This window comes from Ranitomeya imitator, chromosome 3, assembly GCF_032444005.1.
Source record: "Ranitomeya imitator isolate aRanImi1 chromosome 3, aRanImi1.pri, whole genome shotgun sequence".
In the NCBI taxonomy this organism is placed as follows: domain Eukaryota; kingdom Metazoa; phylum Chordata; class Amphibia; order Anura; family Dendrobatidae; genus Ranitomeya; species Ranitomeya imitator.
Genome location: NC_091284.1, coordinates 435,207,103 through 435,227,580, shown reverse-complemented (window position 1 = coordinate 435,227,580; position 20,478 = coordinate 435,207,103). Strand labels below are relative to the sequence as shown.

General features: G+C 43.9%; 1 protein-coding gene across 1 annotated transcript in view; it reads left to right on the top strand.

The window, feature by feature from the left end:
* Positions 1–11,761: 11,761 nt before the first annotated feature.
* LOC138670194 (uroplakin-3b-like) overlaps positions 11,762–20,478 on the top strand; it is an 82,607-nt gene continuing 73,890 nt past the window's right edge. Inside the window, exon 1 of the mRNA XM_069757311.1 lies at positions 11,762–11,973. Within this exon, the coding sequence (XP_069613412.1) occupies positions 11,913–11,973 (61 nt within the window). The 5' untranslated portion in view covers positions 11,762–11,912. The remainder of the gene's footprint in view (positions 11,974–20,478) is intronic.

Genomic DNA, 20,478 nt, shown 5'->3' with positions numbered 1-20,478 from the left:
AGCGGTTGTTGTTGGTTCTTCCGCCATTATGGACAATTGAGAAAACCTATTTGAAGTAGGAATTTGAGTATTAATTACAGGATTAGATTCTCTTACTGGAGAATTGACCTCATTCATGGATATATTTGAAATCATTTCTTTGTTTGGAGAGTTAGTCGACCCCATTTCATGATCAGTCCTAGTACGAACCGACATGGGTGTGTACTGGGTGGAATTGGTATTAGTATATGTGGAGAATACTAAAGAAATATCTTCCAAATGATTAGTTGGGGTGGAATTATATTCGTCCAAAGTAACAAATTGTTCATTTGGACTAAGCGTGGGTTCGTTGGGTGTAATGTTCTCAAAAGGTAAATTATCTCTTGCGAACTTTCTCATTTTTTTGGTGATAATTTCTTTCTCTTTTTCTTTTAGCCTGTACATAATGTTTGAAGTAAGATCATGCAGTTCTTCAATATGATTATATGTTTTTAATTGCTCAAATACATGTGTAATAGATTGGCTGATTCCCTTAAGATTAATACGACGTTTCTCTATGATAAAGTTCAAAGCTTGATTAGAAAATTCCTTAAACAGAGATTCCCACTCCCTTTGGATGTCGGGATCCCCAAAATCGCCTGCGAGGGCTTTCTGAATAATGAGACCTTTTGGGACAATGCCTGCCTCGGCATATTTTTCTAATGACGCGATTTCCCATAGGTTCCTCATTTCATTAATTAATTGTTTTTCCAGTGATCTTAATAAGATTTTAACCTGGTCATGCTCATTGATTGAAAGTTTCTGGTGGGAAAACTGTGTTTGTATGAACCTACGGCGGAAGTCCCTATCGTGTATGAGGGCATCTATGGCCATGTCCGAGCTGCCTACGTGTGGAATACACAGAAGCTAGAATAGTATGGAAAAAAATAATAAAATACACTGGCACTCGGAGAGTGAAGAATAGGAGGGAATGGAAGCTGCTGGTGATCAAAAACAGGGTCTGTGTATCACCCTGTAAATAGATAACAAGAGTGAGAAAACGGGGGTAGATCACCTGCGCTAGTGTGGGTGCCTCTGCTGGCACTAGAAGCTATACACGGGAACAATACCCGGCAGATAGGAGCTAACAATAGTTAGAATGGTGCACTTACTTCATACTGGGAAGATGATGTGGGCGTAGAACTTCCTAGAGCTAAGTGCCTGGCTCCGTACTGCAAGATCAGGGGATAGTGGTAGCGCCTGGATCCGCGCGAGCCTGAACAGCAGGGTGAACGCTGGAACCAGGAAAGAACCGCCAACTTCTAGCGTGCCCCGGCCGGAAGCAACGCCGAAGCGGTGTCGGAGTGTGGGGGGGGCGTGGCGAGTAGCGTGACGTCACAGCAAATGGGCTGGCGCGTATGAGGATTATCCAATCCAACGCGTTTCGAAGGAAGCGATCCTTCTTCGTCAGGGCTGGAGTTCCCCATGGAGCCCTCCCCTTATATAGTGAACTACCTACACGCCCCCTACAGAAAAAACTACCTGACAACCCTGATTAATGCAGCGTAATTGGTATATCAAATGGGCGCTATGCCTGAATATCTCAATAGATGATATATATAGTGTGTACTTGGTGGATTACAAGAAGACCCAGGTGAAGGTACATAGAGTGGAAGAACATAAAAGAAATGTTGGTGCAGAATAAACGCTGGGATAATGGATTGGTGCCCTAAATCCTGGGCTTTAACACAATAGCGAAAAAACGGGGGGGGGGGGAAGGAGGAGATGACATATAGTCGACCTCGATAAAAACAGTTTAACTTTAATACAAAAAATGAATAAAAACCTTAAAAATAAAAGGATACTACATTATAAAGTTTTATCAACCTAGAACAATAATAAAATTTAAAAAGTTTAAAACAAAAATATGTGGAGGTATTTAAAAACAGGGATGTAAAAAATTAAGCACATTGTAACACATAATAGTAAAATACGGGTTGTGTAATAAATGTGCCAAGACGGGGTTGTTCACAGGAACACAATTTGGTCCTGAACCTCATACGTATAGACAGGGATGGCTGAACATGAAAAATGCGCATTAAAAAGCGTATAACTCGATTTCATAATTAAGGCCTCTTGGGGCCATGCTGTCTAATAGGTAAATCCATTTGGATTCAACCCTAGACATTGCTTTAAGGAAATCTCTGCCCCTAGGGTTTTGCTGGACTTTTTGGATTCCACAAAAGCGGATCCCTCCACAAGATTTGTTGTGTTTTTCTAGAAAGTGGCGAGATAAAGGGTGACCTTTGAAGCCTTTTTGAATATTATCTAGGTGCTCCTTAATTCTGACCTTTAAAGATCTTTTTGTGCGACCCACATACATTTTGTTACAAGGACACTGCAATATGTAGATTACCCCCGTGGTTTCGCAAGTTATTGAGTTTTTAATCTGAAATTGCTTAGTGCCACCAGAGTTTGTAAATGTTGTTTGGACAACCTTCCCAAGAGATGTTCGCTTACAACACGAACAACTACCACATGGCCTGAAACCCCATTTTTGGGGGGCTGATGGTTTTGCAGACGCTCCTGGTCTAGAGAGGACTGGTTTGGTTGTCGGTGCTAAGAGGAGGCCCAAATTTTGTGCCTTAGTATACACAAATCTAGGATTGTGTGGTAATAAGTCCCCAATGTACTTGTCGCATTGTAGGACGGGCCAATGTTTTTTAACTATGTTCGTGAATTTCTTGTACCCTGAATGGAATTGAGTGACAATGGGTAAATCTTTAATTTGTGATTGGATATCTTGGGGGTAATTAGTCTTTTTTGTTTTGTGAACGAGGTTCGCTCGTGGAATATGACCCACTGTCTGACGAGCTACATCAAGGGTTTGAGTTGGATAACCTTTGGCTTCAAATTGTTTGGTGATGTATGTGGACTCCTCATTATAATCCTCCAAATTACGTGCAATTGCGTCTAATACGGGTGTATTGGCCTCTGGGGATGTTCGTAAGCCAGATTGGAAGGTGGCAACTTGTTAGATGTATAAAACTATTTGAATCTACTGGTTTGCGAAAACACTTTGTTTTAAGTACGTTATTTTCCGCATAAATGGTAAGGTCCAGGAAATTAACCTGGAAATTATTAGTAGTGGGAGTGAATTCAAGGCCAAACTGATTGTTGTTTAGGCCCGAAATGAAGGAGCTCAGTTCTGTTGTGGTTCCCTCCCAAATAAACAGGATGTCGTCAATGAAGCGACGCCAAAGCTTTAATCCTGGATGTAATATGCCTTCTTTAAAGATATATTGGTGCTCCCAGTAGCCTACATATAAGTTTGCGTAACTGGGCGCAAAACGTGTGCCCATAGCGGTGCCCCACGTTTGCAAGTAATACTGTTGCTCGTATTGGAAATAATTGTGTCTTAAAATAAAATCAATACTTTCCAAAATAAATTCGATTTGGGGTTTTGGGTATATTTCCAAAGCGTTTAGAAAGAAATTGGCCGACTCACATCCTTTTTCATGGTTGATTACCGTGTATAGGGATTTAATGTCAAGGGTGCCCAAAATGAAATTGCTTTGCCATATGATGGGTTCCAAAACTTGTATGGTATGAGCAGTGTCTTTTAAATAAGCTGGAATTAAGGGCATACATTTTTGTAAGTGCAGATCTACATATTTGGACAAATTGGCGGTCAAGCAATTGATGCCTGATATAATTGGGCGACCTGGGGGGTTAGAGGTATCTTGGTGGATTTTAGGTATATGATAAAATATAGCTGTTGTTGGGGTTCGGTTATTGATAAATTGAAACTCCTTTTTATTTAATACCCCTAGGGTCTTGCCCTTTAGTGCTAAGAGATTAAGTTTTTTTATGTAATTATTAGTAGGATTGAAGTGCAGTTTTTTGTAAGTGACGGAGTCACTTAAAAGTCTTAATGACTCATTATGATACATAGTACAATCGAGAACCACAATGCCGCCACCTTTATCGGCTGGACGAATGACAATATCATGATTTTTCTGAAGGTTAATGATGGATTTCTTTTCACTGATAGTGAGATTATGTGGGATATACTTAGAGTTATTTTTGCAAAGTTTTTTTATATCTGTCGTACCAAAGCCCAGGATTTAGGGCACCAATCCATTATCCCAGCGTTTATTCTGCGCCAACATTTCTTTTATGTTCTTCCACTCTATGTACCTTCACCTGGGTCTTCTTGTAATCCACCAAGTACACACTATATATATCATCTATTGAGATATTCAGGCATAGCGCCCATTTGATATACCAATTACGCTGCATTAATCAGGGTTGTCAGGTAGTTTTTTCTGTAGGGGGCGTGTAGGTAGTTCGCTATATAAGGGGAGGGCTCCATGGGGAACTCCAGCCCTGACGAAGAAGGATCGCTTCCTTCGAAACGCGTTGGATTGGATAATCCTCATACGCGCCCGCCCATTAGCTGTGACGTCACGCTACTCGCCACGCCCCCCCACACTCTGCCACCGCTTCGGCGTTGCTTCCGGCCGGGGCACGCTAGAAGTTGGCGGTTCTTTCCTGGTTCCAGCGTTCACCCTGCTGTTCAGGCTCGCGCGGATCCAGGCGCTACCACTATCCCCTGATCTTGCAGTACGGAGCCAGGCACTCAGCTCTAGGAAGTTCTACGCCCACATCATCTTCCCAGTATGAAGTAAGTGCACCATTCTAACTATTGTTAGCTCCTATCTGCCGGGTATTGTTCCCGTATATAGCTTCTAGTGCCAGCAGAGGCACCCACACTTAGCGCAGGTGATCTACCCCCGTTTTCTCACAAAAATTAGCAAAGCCCAGGAACTTCTGCAGACTCTTCAGGGATGTTGGCTGAGTCCAATCATAAATGGCCTGAACTTTAACAGGGTCCATCTCGATAGTAGAAGGAGAAAAAATGAACCCCAAAAATGAAACCTTCTGAACACCAAAGAGACACTTTGACCCCTTCACAAACAAAGAATTAGCACGCAGGACCTGGAACACCATTCTGACCTGCTTCACATGAGACTCCCAATCATCCGAGAAGACCAAAATATCATCCAAGTATACAATCAGGAATTTATCCAGGTACTCTCGGACGATGTCATGCATAAAGGACTGAAACACTGATGGAGCATTAGAAAGCCCGAATGGCATAACCAGGTACTCAAAATGGCCTTCGGGCGTATTAAATGCTGTTTTCCATTCATCGCTCCGTTTAATACGCTCAAGATTATACGCACCACGAAGATCTATCTTGGTGAACCAACTAGCCCCCTTAATCCGAGCAAACAAATCAGACAGCAGCGGCAAGGGGTACTGAAATTTGATCGTAATTTTATTTAGAAGGCGGTATTCAATACAAGGTCTCAGCGAACCATCCTTCTTGGCCACAAAAAAGAACCCCGCTCCCAATGGCGACGATGACGGGCGAATATGACCCTTCTCCAAAGACTCCTTCACATAACTCCGCATAGCGGCGTGCTCAGGTACAGATAAATTAAACAGTCGACCCTTAGGAAACTTCCTACCAGGAATCAAATCGATAGCACAATCACAATCCCTATGCGGAGGTAGGGCATTGGACTTGGGCTCATCAAATACATCCCGGTAATCAGCCAAGAACTCTGGGACCTCAGAAGGGGTGGATGATGAGATAGACAGAAATGGAACATCACCATGTACCCCCTGACAACCCCAGCTGGACACAGACATTGATTTCCAATCTAATACTGGGTTATGGACTTGTAGCCATGGCAACCCCAACACGACCACATCATGCAGATTATGCAACACCAGAAAGCGAATATCCTCCTGGTGCGCAGGAGCCATGCACATAGTCAGCTGGGTCCAATACTGAGGCTTATTCTTGGCCAAAGGCGTAGCATCAATTCCTCTCAATGGAATAAGACACTGCAAGGGCTCCAAGACAAACCCACAGCGCCTAGCAAACTCTAAGTCCATCAAATTCAGGGCAGCGCCTGAATCCACAAATGCCATGACAGAATAGGAAGACAAAGAGCAGATCAAAGTAACGGACAAAAGAAATTTCGACTGTACCGTACCAATGGTGGCGGACCTAGCGAACCGCTTAGTGTGCTTAGGACAATCGGAGATAGCATGAGTGGAATCACCACAGTAGAAACACAGCCCATTCTGATGTCTGTGTTCTTGCCTTTCAGCTCTGGTCAAAGTCCTATCGCACTGCATAGGCTCAGGTTTATGCTCAGATAATACCGCCAAATGGTGCACAGATTTACGCTCACGCAAGCGTCGACCGATCTGAATGGCCAAAGACATAGACTCATTTAGACCAGCAGGCATAGGAAATCCCACCATGACATCCTTAAGGGCTTCAGAGAGACCCTTTTTGAAAATAGCTGCCAGCGCACATTCATTCCATTGAGTGAGCACGGACGGCTTTCTAAACTTCTGACAATAAATCTCTATCTCATCCTGACCCTGACACAGAGCCAGCAAATTTTTCTCTGCCTGATCCACTGAATTAGGTTCATCGTACAGCAATCCGAGCACCAGAAAAAACGCATCAATATTACATAATGCAGGATCTCCTGGCGCAAGGGAAAATGCCCAGTCTTGAGGGTCGCCACGTAATAAAGAAATAATGATCTTAACTTGTTGAACTGGGTCACCAGAGGAGCGGGGTTTCAAAGCCAGAAATAGTTTACAATTATTTTTAAAATTCAAAAACTTAGCTCTATCTCCAGAAAATAACTCAAGAATAGGAATTTTAGGTTCTAACATAGGATTCTGAACCACTAAATCTTGAATGTTCTGTACTCTTATAGTGAGATTATCCATCAAAGAGGACAGACCCTGAATGTCCATGTCCACACCTGTGTTCTGAACCACCCTGATGTAAAGGGGAAAAGAAAGACAGAACACAGTGCAAAGAAAAAAAAATGGTCTCAGAACTTCTCTTTTCCCTCTATTGAGAAGCATTAGTACTTTGGGCCTCCAGTACTGTTATGAACAGGTAATTCAGAACCACAATGGACATTGAAGTTCAGAGCACACAAAGTGACCTGACATTGACCAAAAACATAGGACGAGCTCTGAGACGTGGGAACTCTGCTGACCGCAATCCCTAATCCTATCACACCACACTAGAGGTAGCCGTGGATTGCGCCTAACGCTCCCTATGCAACTCGGCACAGCCTGAGAAACTAACTAGCCCTGAAGATAGAAAAATAAGCCTACCTTGCCTCAGAGAAAATCCCCAAAGGAAAAGGCAGCCCTTCACATATAATGACTGTGAGTAAAGATGAAATACAAACACAGAGATGAAATAGATTTAGCAAAGTGAGGCCCGACTTACTGAATAGACCGAGAATAGGAAAGATAGCTTTGCGGTCAACACAAAAACCTACAAACAACCACGCAGAGGGGCAAAAAGACCCTCCGCACCGACTAACGGTACGGAGGTGCTCCCTCTGCGTCTCAGAGCTTCCAGCAAGCAAGAAAAACCAATATAGCAAGCTGGACAGGAAAAATAGCAAACAAAAGTAACACAAGCAGAACTTAGCTTATGCAGGATGAACAGGCCACAGGAACGATCCATGAGGAAGCAAGACCAATACTAGAACATTGACTGGAGGCCAGGATCAAAGCACCAGGTGGAGTTAAATAGAGCAGCCCCTAACGACTTAACCTCATCACCTGAGGAAGGAAACTCAGAAGCCGCAGTACCACTCTCATCCACCAAAGGAAGCTCATAGACAGAACCAGCCGAAGTACCACTCACGACCACAGGAGGGAGCTTGGCCACAGAATTCACAACAGCAACCACAATGGTGACTGGTCTGCAAACCATGTCCTATGAGGAACATTTACAGGGTTTGGGAATGTTTAGCTTGCAAAAAAGAAGACTGAGAGGAGACTTAATAGCTGTCTACAAATATATACTTTATTCTCATTTGCACAAGGAAAGACTAGAAGCAATGGGATGAAACTGAATGGGGGAGACACAGATTAGATATTAGAAAAACTTTCTGACAGTTAGGGTGATCAATGAGTGGAACAGGTTGCCTCGAGAGGTGGTGAGTTCCCCTTCAATGGAAGTCTTCAAACAGAGGCTGGACAGACATCTGTCTGGGATGATTTAGTGAATCCTGCTTTGAGCAGGGGTTGGACCAGATAACCCAGGAGGTCCGTTCCAACTCTACCATTCTATGTTTCTATGATTCACTGTGGACGCCATCTGACCTGTGATCCTGCAGTGTCCGTCTTTTTAGAATTGCATAAAAGTGCCATCAGCCACAGTTTTGTACACTTCTGAAATGAAGGACACTGCTGAAAAGAGGCCAGACAGAGTCCAGAGTAACTCTGCTGCGTCATTATAGTGAATGGATCCCCAGGCAGGTTCATCTGAATCACGCCACTCCGAGATTTAGATGGAGACCTAAAAGTAAGTGCTCAGCGTAGAGCACCACCAGATATAGCACCACCAGATATATGTAATCCCAAACATTATGTAAAATGTTCCAACAAAAGCTTCAGCTCAATCTAAAAAAAAGCAAGTCCCTACTCAGGTCTGTCATCTATTAATGGAAATATAGAGGACTTCCACATTACTGGTAGTACAAAGGCTCTGGAAAAGCGAAATGGCTCCTCACCCTCCAAAAGAAATTCAGCAAATTCTCCACTCCCTAATACAAATGCCTCCTCCCTTCTGAGCTCCACAGTGTACCTAAACCACAAAACGCGATCACATGTTTGGCATTTCTGAAGCAATGAGAGCCCACTTAACTTACAGGTACATGCCTCCAGAAGCACCTGCTGGGCATAACTTACTGGTGACTGCAACATACTGGTCACTGGAGCGTACTGATCACTACAACAGCAGTTTGCAATTTTTACTCTGCAACTTTCATTGCTGCTTGTTTATGGAAAACACTCATGAAGTCAAAATCGTCACTACACATGTAGATAAATTCCACAAGGGATATCATTTCCAAAATGGGGTCACTTGAGGGGGGATTCTGCTCTTCTAACAATTAGGGGCACTGTAAAAGGAGTCCACAAACTGTTCTGGGAAAATCTGCGCTCCATGAGGCAAACAGCACTCTGTTCCTCCCGAGTCTCTCCGTATGGCTAAGTAGTACTGTACAGCCACATATGGGGTATTGCCACGATCAGTTGAAATTGTGGGACAAATTATCATGCTATTTTTACCCACTTTTTGTGTGAAAATGTAAAATCTGGGACTAAAACTAAATTTTGATGGTAAAAATGTAGCTATTTTTTTCTTCACTGCCCAATGGTATCAAATTCTGTGACACACCTGTGGTGTCAATATGATCAATGTACCCCTAGATGAATTGAGTAAGAGATATAGTTTGTAAAATGGGGTCACTTATGGGGGTTCTGCAGTTCTGGCACCTCATGGGCTCTCCCAGTGGGTCATGGCACCTGCAAACCATAACAGTAAAATCTGGCACTTCTTCCCTTCTGAGCTTTGCATGGTGCCTGAAAAACATTTCCCTATTACATGTAGGGCACTGGCGCACTCAGGAAAAAATGGACCTCAGTTTGTGGTAAAAAAAAATCCTATTAGCTCTTAGAAAAATTAAAAACTTGGGGCTAAAATGTAATGTATTTTTTCTTCACTGCTCAGTGGTATAAAATTCTGTGAGGCACATGTGGTGTCAATATCATCACTGCACCCCTAGATTAATTCATTGGGGAGTGTTGTTTGTAAAATGAGTTCACATATAAGGAGTTTCTGTTGTTCTGACACCTCAGGGGCTCTCCCAATGTGACATGGCACTCTCAACCATTCCAGCAAAATCTGAACTCCAATATGGCACCTCTTCCCTTCTGAGCTTTGCACTGTGCCTCAAAAGTAGTATTCTCCCACATATTGGGTATCAGCGTATTCAGGAGAAATTGTACAACAAATTGTATGGTGCAATTTCTCCTTTTATTCTTTAAAAAAATGCAAAATTTGGGGCAAAAATAACATTTTTTGTTGGGAAAATGTGTTTTTTTTTTATTTTCACTGCTTAACGTTATAAACTTCTGTGAAGCACCTGGGGGTTCAAGGTGCTCACCATACATCTAAATACATTCCTTGAGGGGTCTAATTTCCAAAAAGGGGTCATTTGTGTGGGGTTTTCACTGTTTATCCACATCAGGGGCTCTCAAAACAGGACATGACGTCCGATAATGATTTCGGACAAATTTAAATTCAAAAAGTCAAATGATGCTACTTCCCTTCCTAGCTCTGCCGTGAGCCTAAACAGTATTTTTCTCTCTAATATTGATTATCAGCGTACTCAGGAGAAATTTCACAACAAATTGCATTGTGCAATTTCTCCTGTTACCCTTAGGAAAATGCAACATTTGGGGCATAAAATATATTTGTGGGAAAATGTGATTTTTTAAAAAAATTTTCACGGATCAGCTTTATAAACTTCTGTGAAGCACATGAGGGTTCAATGTGCTCACCACACGTGTAGATCAGTATCCTGAGGGGTCTAGTCTACCAAATGGTGTCACTTGTGTGGGATTTTCACTATTTAGGCACATCAGAGTGTAATGCTGCTGCAGTGCAGTAAAGAGCAACCTCCACCAGGGGATGCTTGTGAGGGAAGAGAGGTTGCACACACAGCATAACACCACTGAGCAGCAGCACAAGCTCCACCTGGTGGCGAAAGAATGGTCAGACGAGCCGTGTCAGAAACAATCAGGATAAGAAGTACCAGAGGTCACAGCATTGCACGTGGTCAAATACAAGCCAGAAGTCAGAGCCAGAAGGGAGCAGAGATAACAGAGATGAGAGACAGTCAAACAGGTGAGAAGACAAGTTGGGTCAAATATCAAGAGGTCCAAGCACGGGGAACCAACATTAAGACAAGCAGGGTGGCAGGATAGGGCAGTCACGGGAACAGAGTAAACAGACAGAGGACAAAACACGGTATCAAGGAGTCAGCTGCTCTAGCCTGGGAGCATGAACTATCACTGACATTGGTCTGCAGGGTACAGCAGATTGAAATAGTCACACAGAAACCAAAACAAGGCAGAGAAGGTAAACCCCTGCATGACCAGACTGGGGATAGAATAACATGAAACAAACCCCAGCCTGGATCATGACACAGAGGCTCTCCAAACGCGACATGTCTGCCAAATGTTCCAGCAAATTTTGCATTCAAAAAGTCAACAGTGGTTTTCTCCCTCTCCCTCATATGGGGTATCGGCACGCTCAGGAAAAATTACTCAACAAATTTTGGGGTCCATTTTTTCCTGTTACCCTTGTCAAAATACAGAAAAATTGGATCTGAAGTAAAAAAAAATTGTGAAAAAAGTTAAATGTTCATTTTTTTTCCATATTCCAAAAATTAATCTGAAGCACCTGAAAGGTTAATAAACTTCTTGAATGTGGTTTGAGCACCTTGAGGGGTGTAGTTTTTAGAATGGTGTCACTTTTTGGGCATTTTCTATCATATAGACCTGTCAAAGTGACTTCAAATGTGAGGTGGTACTTTAAAAAAATGGTTTTGTAAATTTTGTTGAAAAAAAAACTGCACAAATATTTTGTCCATGACTACCATACTGCTCATATATAACTGTACTTCTTTATGACTGAAACCATTTGAAGAATCTAGAGCTACGTAAAATAAGGCTTTGTATACTAATTTGTGACTACGATTACCATATAATGGAAGAACTTACACTCTTGTTGCTTTGCATATAAACAGGTTTTACATGTTTGTCACTCCGGCAATAAGCGACTCAATACAAAACGTAAAGAATGTCATTTCATAAATCAGTGATGTTTACCCTAGGGGAGAACCAGGGCTGGTGGGAAATGTCATAAGTCTTAGTGTGCTCGGTGATCTTGTGTCAAGTGCAAATTTTTTGAGTTGAACGTATTTATAGAAAACCTACTTTATCATCAGATCTTCAGATGAAAACCCGAAGAAGTAATGGATCTACATGTTACACTTGGCTTGCTTTTGGTTGTGTCCATTGCTGTAAATGCATCAGGTAAGACTTCAGATTCTTTATATCTTCACCACGTCTGTATGGGATTCTTTCCAGCAGCCTGCCTGCTGTTCCATACAAAACAATTGATAACTAAGATTCCTCATAACTTAGGAAGTGTCTGCTTCCAAAAACATGATATTAATAATCTAGTTTTGCTCAATTATTTCTGTTAACAGCGGCCTAATTAACATTGTAAACTTTGTGCAGATAATAAATAGCGATTAAAATGGTAAATAGAAAAAATGGCAATTACATTTTACAGATTTAAAAATTAAAAATAGAAAAAAATCAGCCCCTTCATTGTAGATTTTGGTAATAGCAGCTCCTCTGATCAGACAGTGATGGCAGACATAGGTAATATACTATCAGTCCTTATGATTGAATAATCCCTTTCATGGAGGCATGACAACTTACCCAGTTTTTGAGAAAGTTGCCCTATTTTTACCCTCCACCAATTGGTTACCCTGTAAAATGTAGCAACCAGCTTCTTTCATTGAGGAGGGTGCAGGACCCATTGTTAAAAAATAATAATTATACTGGTCAGTGCTGGGTGCTCACAATGAACCTTCATAGCTGCAGAACTTTTTTTGCTGGCTTGGAGGTCAGGCAGAGATTGACAGACCCCAAACTATACATGGAGAGCAGGCAGAGAGAGATAGACCCCACAATACACATGGAGGACAGGCAGAGAATGATAGACCCCACAATACACATGGAGGTCAGGCAGAGAGTAATAGACCTCACACTACACATGGAGGTCAGGCAAAAAGCAATAGACTCCACACTACACATGGAGGACAGGCAGAGAATGATAGACCCCACACTACACATGGAGGGCAGGCAGGGAATGATAGACCCCACACTACACATGGAGGACAGGTAGAGAATGATAGACCCCACACTACACATGGAGGGCAGGAAGAGAGTAATAGACCCCACACTACAAATAGAGGGCAGGCAGAGAGTGATAGACCCCACACTACATATGGAGATCAGGTAGAGAGTGATAGACCCCACACTACACATGGAGGTCAGTCAGAGAGCTATAGACCCCCACACTACACATGGAGGTCAGTCAGAGAGCGATAGACCCCGCACTACTCATGGAGGTCAGTCAGAGAGCGATAGACCCCACACTACACATGGAGGTCAGTCAGAGAGCGATAGACCCCACACTACACATGGAGGTCAGTCAGAGAGTGATAGACCGCACACTACACATTGAGGGCAGGCAGAGAGTGATAGACCCCACACTACACATTATTATTATTATTATTTATTGTTATAGCGCCATTTATTCCATGGCGATTTACATGTTAGGAGGGGTATACATAATAAAAACAAGTACAATAATCTTAAACAATACAAGTCATAACTGGTACAGGAGGAGAGAGGACCCTGCCCGCGAAGGCTCACAATCTACAAGGGATGGGTGAGAATACAGTAGGCGAGGGTAGAGCTGGTCATGCAGCGGCTTGGTCGATCGGTGGTTACTGCAGGTTATAGGCTTGCTGGAAGAGGTAGGTCTTCAGGTTCTTTTTGAAGGTTTCGATGGTAGGTGAGATTCTGATATGTTGGGGTAGAGGGTTCCAGAGTAGGGGTGATACGCAAGAGAAATCTTGTATACGATTGTGGGAAGAGGAGATAAGAGGGGAGTAGAGAAGGAGGTCTTGTGAGGATCGGAGGTTGCGTGTAGGTAAGTACCGGGAGACGAGGTCACAGATGTATGGAGAAGACAGGTTGTGGATGGCTTTGTACGTCATGGTTAGGGTTTTGTACTGGAGCCTCTGGGCAATGGGGAGCTAGTGAAGAGATTGACAGAGGGGAGAAGCTGGGAAATAGCGGGGGGACAGGTGGATTAGTCGGGCAGCAGAGTTTAGAATAGATTGGAGGGTGTTGTGAATTCTGTGGCAGAGCTCCCTCCTGTGGTCACAAGTGGTACTTCGGCTGATTCTCTCTGTGAGCTTCTGTTGGTGGAGGGAAGTGGTACTGCGGCTTCTGAGTTTCCTCCCTCAGGTGATCTGGTGAGGTCGTTAGGTGTTTCTCTACTTAACTCCACCTAATGCTTTGATCCTATCATATCTATTTCATCTCTACGTTTGTCTTTTCGTCTTAACTCACAGTCATTATATGTGGGGGGCTGCCTTTTCCTTTGGGGTATTTCTCTGAGGCAAGGTAGGCTTATTTTCTATCTTCAGGCTAGTTAGTTTCTTAGGCTGTGCCGAGTTGCATAGGCAGAGTTAGGCGCAATCCACGGCTGCCTCTGGTGTTGTTTTGGAGAGGATTAGGGATTGCGGTCTGCAGAGTTCCCACGTCTCAGAGCTCGTTCTATGATTTTGGGTTATTGTCTGATCACTGTATGTGCTCTGACCGCTATGTCCATTGTAGTACTGAATTGCCTTTCATAACAGTACAGGAAGCCAAAAGGACTAATGATTCCCAATAGAGGGAAAAAAGAAGTTCTGAGACCATTTTTTTTTCCTTTGCACTGTGTTTTGCCGTTTTTTTCCCCTAGACATTTGGGTGGTTCAGGACACAGGTGTGGACATGGACATTCAGGGTCTGTGCTCTTCGATGGATAATATAAATGTGCAAAAGATTCAAGACACTATTGATCAGAAAGCTATGTTGGAACCAAGAATTCCTATTCCTGATTTGTTTTTTGGAGATAGAACTAAGTTTCTGAGTTTCAAAAATAATTGTAAATTATTTCTGGCCTTGAAACCTCGCTCCTCTGGTGATCCAGTTCAACAGGTTTTGATTGTTATTTCTTTTTTGCGCGGCGACCCTCAGGACTGGGCATTTTCTCTTGCGCCAGGAGATCCTGCATTGAGTAATATCGATGCGTTTTTCCTGGCGCTCGGATTGCTGTACGACGAACCTAATTCAGTGGATCAGGCAGAGAAAAATTTGCTGGCTCTTTGTCAGGGTCAGGATGAGATAGAGGTATATTGTCAGAAATTTAGAAAGTGGTCCGTGCTCACTCAATGGAATGAATCTGCGCTGGCAGCTATGTTCAGAAAGGGTCTCTCTGAAGCCCTTAAGGATGTCATGGTGGGATTTCCTATGCCTGCTGGTTTGAATGAGTCTATGTCTTTGGCCATTCAGATCGGTCGACGCTTGCGTGAGCTTAAATCTGTGCACCATTTGGCGGTATTACCTGAGCTTAAACCTGAGCCTATGCAGTGCGATAGGACTTTGACCAGAGTTAAACGGCAAAAACACAGACGTCTGAATGGGCTGTGTTTCTACTGTGGTGATTCCACTCATGCTATCTCTGATTGTCCTAAGCGCACTAAGCGGTTCGCTAGGTCTGCCACCATTGGTACGGTACAATCAAAATTTCTTCTGTACGTTACCTTGATCTGCTCTTTGTCATCGTATTCTGTCATGGCATTTGTGGATTCAGGCGCTGCCCTGAATTTGATGGACTTGGAGTATGCTAAGCGTTATGGGTTTTTCTTGGAGCCCTTGCAGTGTCCTATTCCATTGAGAGGAATTGATGACACGCCTTTGGCCAAGAATAAGCCTCAATACTGGACCCAGCTGACCATATGCATGGCTCCTGCACATCAGGAGGTTATTCGCTTTCTGGTGTTGCATAATCTGCATGATGTGGTCGTGTTGGGGTTGCCATGGCTACAAGCCCATAATCCAGAAGACACAAAAGAGAATAGTAAAACCAAAAACACTCAGTTTGAAAAAATGTTGCAGTAATCCGCAAGTGCTAGTAAAAGATGTAAAAAACAGGGTATTTGGTTGATACGTTTTTTGCAAAAAATGTATACTAAGCTGCTCTACCAATCTTCACGGTATACCCTTATCAGAGCAGTCCTAACTAATGTATGCAATCCCTATCTGATGTATTTAAAAACCTGATCATCTGTATATAACCTGTGTGAACAGGGTTCAGAGAGGAAAAATCCATGTGTGCATACAGAGTAGAACAGCTTTTGTGCAGATAGCCCAAGAGGAGTGGTGGAACTCCCCAGTCTTGTAGACACAAGAGAACAATTATGGAAACAGGAACACATGGGCTACTTGCACAGTGAACAAGTCTGTATGATCATGTTCACACACCACCAAGAAACCTGAAGACACAAAAGAGAATAGTAAAACCAAAAACACTCAGTTTGAAAAAATGTTGCAGTAATCCGCAAGTGCTAGTAAAAGATGTAAAAAACAGGGTATTTGGTTGATACGTTTTTTGCAAAAAAAAGCCCATAATCCAGTATTAGATTGGAAATCCATGTCGGTGTCCAGCTGGGGTTGTCAGGGGGTACATGGTGATGTTCCATTTCCCAAAAGGTCGACTGTTTAATTTATCCGTGCCTGAGCACGCCGCTATGCGCAGTTATGTGAAGGAATCCCTGGAGAAGGGGCATATTCGCCCGTCATCGTCACCATTAGGAGCAGGGTTCTTTTTTGTAGCCAAGAAGGATGGTTCGCTGAGACCTTGTATAGATTACCGCCTTTTAAATAAGATCATGGTTAAATTTCAGTACCCCTTGCCATTGTTATCTGATTTGTTTGCTCGGATTAAGGGGGCTAGTTGGTTCACCAAGATAGATCTTCGTGGTGCGTATAATCTGGTGCGAATCAGGCGAGGAGATGAATGGAAAACTGCATTTAATACGCCCGAGGGTCATTTTGAGTATCTAGTGATGCCATTCGGACTTGCCAATGCTCCATCAGTGTTTAAGTCCTTTATGCATGACATCTTCCGAGAGTACCTGGATAAATTCCTGATTGTGTACTTGGATGACATTTTGATCTTCTCGGATGATTGGGAGTCTCATGTGAAGCAGGTCAGAACAGTTTTTCAGGTCCTGCGTGCTAATTCTTTGTTTGTGAAGGGATCAAAGTGTCTCTTTGGTGTGCAGAAGGTTTCATTTTTGGGGTTCATCTTTTCCCCTTCTACTATCGAGATGGATCCTGTTAAGGTCCAAGCCATCCATGATTGGACTCAGCCGACATTCCTGGGCTTTGCTAATTTTTATCGTCGCTTCATCTGCAATTTTTCTAGTATTGCCAAACCATTGACCGATTTGACCAAGAAGGGTGCTGATTTGGTCAATTGGTCTTCTGCTGCTGTGGAAGCTTTTCAAGACTTGAAGCGTCGTTTTTCTTCTGCCCCTGTGTTGTGTCAACCAGATGTTTCTCTTCCGTTCCAGGTCGAGGTTGATGCTTCTGAGATTGGAGCAGGGGCTGTTTTGTCGCAGAGAGGTTCTGATTGCTCAGTGATGAAACCATGCGCTTTTTTTTCCAGGAAGTTTTCGCCTGCTGAGCGAAATTATGATGTGGGCAACCGAGAGTTGCTGGCCATGAAGTGGGCATTCGAGGAGTGGCGTCATTGGCTTGAAGGAGCTAAGCATCGCGTGGTGGCTTTGACTGATCATAAGAACTTGACTTATCTTGAGTCTGCTAAGCGGTTGAATCCTAGACAGGCTCGTTGGTCGCTGTTTTTTGCCCGTTTTGACTTTGTGATTTCGTACCTTCCGGGCTCTAAAAATGTGAAGGCGGATGCTCTGTCTAGGAGTTTTGTGCCCAACTCTCCGGGTTTGTCTGAGCCGGCGGGTATCCTCAAGGAAGGAGTAATTGTGTCTGCCATCTCCCCTGATTTGCGGCGGGTGCTGCAAAAATTTCAGGCTAATAAACCTGATCGTTGTCCAGCGGAGAGACTGTTTGTCCCTGATAGGTGGACCAATAAAGTTATCTCTGAGGTTCATTGTTCGGTATTGGCTGGTCATCCTGGAATCTTTGGTACCAGAGAGTTGGTGGCTAGATCCTTTTGGTGGCCGTCTCTGTCGCAGGATGTGCGTGTTTTTGTGCAGTCCTGTGGGATTTGTGCTCGGGCTAAGCCCTGCTGTTCTCGTGCCAGTGGGTTGCTTTTGCCCTTGCCGGTCCCGAAGAGGCCTTGGACACATATCTCTATGGATTTTATTTCTGATCTTCCCGTTTCTCAAAAGATGTCAGTCATTTGGGTGGTCTGTGATCGCTTTTCTAAGATGGTCCATCTGGTACCCTTGCCTAAATTGCCTTCCTCCTCTGATTTGGTGCCATTGTTCTTCCAGCATGTGGTTCGTTTACATGGCATTCCAGAGAATATCGTTTCTGACAGAGGTTCCCAGTTTGTTTCAAGGTTTTGGCGAGCCTTTTGTGGTAGGATGGGCATTGACTTGTCTTTTTCCTCGGCTTTCCATCCTCAGACTAATGGCCAGACCGAACGAACCAATTAGACCTTGGAAACATATCTGAGATGCTTTGTTTCTGCCGATCAGGATGACTGGGTGTCCTTTTTGCCTTTGGCTGAGTTCGCCCTTAATAATCGGGCCAGCTCGGCTACCTTGGTTTCGCCATTTTTCTGCAATTCTGGGTTCCATCCTCGTTTCTCTTCAGGACAGGTTGAGTCTTCGGACTGTCCTGGTGTGGATACTGTGGTGGACAGGTTGCAGCAGATTTGGACTCATGTAGTGGACAATTTGACCTTGTCCCAGGAGAAGGCTCAACATTTCGCTAATCGCAGACTCCGTGTGGGTCCCCAACTTCGTGTTGGGGATCTGGTTTGGTTATCTTCTCGTCATATTCCTATGAAGGTTTCCTCTCTGAAGTTTAAACCTCGTTTCATTGGTCCATATAGGATTTCTGAGGTTCTTAATCCTGTGTCTTTTCGTCTGACCCTTCCAGATTCTTTTTCCATACATAACGTATTCCATAGGTCATTGTTGCGGAGATACGTGGCACCTATGGTTCCATCTGTTGATCCTCCTGCCCCGGTTTTGGTGGAGGGGGAATTGGAGTATATTGTGGAGAAGATTTTGGATTCTCGTGTTTCTAGACGGAAACTCCAGTATCTGGTTAAATGGAAGGGTTATGCTCAGGAAGATAATTCCTGGGTTTTTGCCTCTGATGTCCATGCTCCCGATCTTGTTCGTGCCTTTCATGTGGCTCATCCTGGTCGGCCTGGGGGCTCTGGTGAGGGTTCGGTGACCCCTCCTCAAAGGGGGGGTACTGTTGTGAATTCTGTGGCAGAGCTCCCTCCTGTGGTCACAAGTGGTACTTCGGCTGATTCTCTCTGTGAGCTTCTGTTGGTGGAGGGAAGTGGTACTGCGGCTTCTGAGTTTCCTCCCTCAGGTGATCTGGTGAGGTCGTTAGGTGCTTCTCTACTTAACTCCACCTAATGCTTTGATCCTGGCTTCCTGTCAATGTTCCAGTGTTGGACTTGCTTTTCCCTGGATCATTCCTGTGGCCTGCTGCTCTGCATAGCTAAGTTCTTCTTTGCTATTTGTTTGCTATTTTTTCTGTCCAGCTTGTCTATTTTGTTGCTGGAAGCTCTGGGACGCAAAGGGTGTACCTCCGTGCCGTTAGTTCGGTACGGAGGGTCTTTTTGCCCCCTTTGCGTGGTTTTCATTAGGGTTTTGTGTAGACCGCAAAGTTACCTTTTCTATCCTCGATCTGTTAAGAAAGTCGGGCCTCACTTTGCTGAATCTATTTCATCTCTACGTTTGTCTTTTCATCTTAACTCACAGTCATTATATGTGGGGGGCTGCCTTTTCCTTTGGGGTATTTCTCTGAGGCAAGGTAGGCTTATTTTCTATCTTCAGGCTAGTTAGTTTCTTAGGCTGTGCCGAGTTGCATAGGCAGAGTTAGGCGCAATCCATGGCTGCCTCTATTGTTGTTTTGGAGAGGATTAGGTATTGCGGTCTGCAGAGTTCCCACGTCTCAGAGCTCGTTCTATGATTTTGGGTTATTGTCAGATCACTGTATGTGCTCTGACCGCTATGTCCATTGTAGTACTGAATTGCCTTTCATAACAGGAGGGATGCGAGAGTGTTAGAGGGGAGGCTGTTGTGAATTCTGTGGCAGAGCTCCCTCCTGTGGTCACAAGTGGTATTTCGGCTGATTCTCTCTATGATCTTCCGTTGGTGGAGGAGAGTGGTACTGCGGCTTCTGAGTTTCCTTCCTCAGGTGGTGTGGTGAAGTCGTTAGGTGCTGCTCTATTTAACTCCACCTAGTGCTTTGATCCTGGCCTCCAGTCAATGTTCTAGTATTGACTTGCTTCCTCCTGGATCGTTCCTGTGCCCTGCTACTCTGCATAGCTAAGTTGCTCTTGTGTTTTTTTTGTTTGCTGTTTTTTCTGTCCAGCTTGTTTATTTGGTTTTTCTTGCTTGCTGGAAGCTCTGGGACGCAGAGGGTGTACCTCCGTGCCGTTAGTCGGTACGGAGGGTCTTTTTGCCCCCTTTGCGTGGTTGTTTGTAGGGTTTTGTGTTGACCGCAAAGTTACCTTTCCTATCCTCGCTCTGTTCAGAAAGTCGGGCCTCACTTTGCTAAATCTGTTTCATCTCTACGTTTGTCTTTTCATCTTAACTCACAGTCATTATATGTGGGGGGCTGCCTTTTCCTTTGGGGTATTTCTCTGAGGCAAGGTAGGCTCATTTTCTATCTTCAGGCTAGCTAGTTTCTCAGGCTGTGCCGAGTTGCATAGGGAGCGTTAGGCGCAATCCA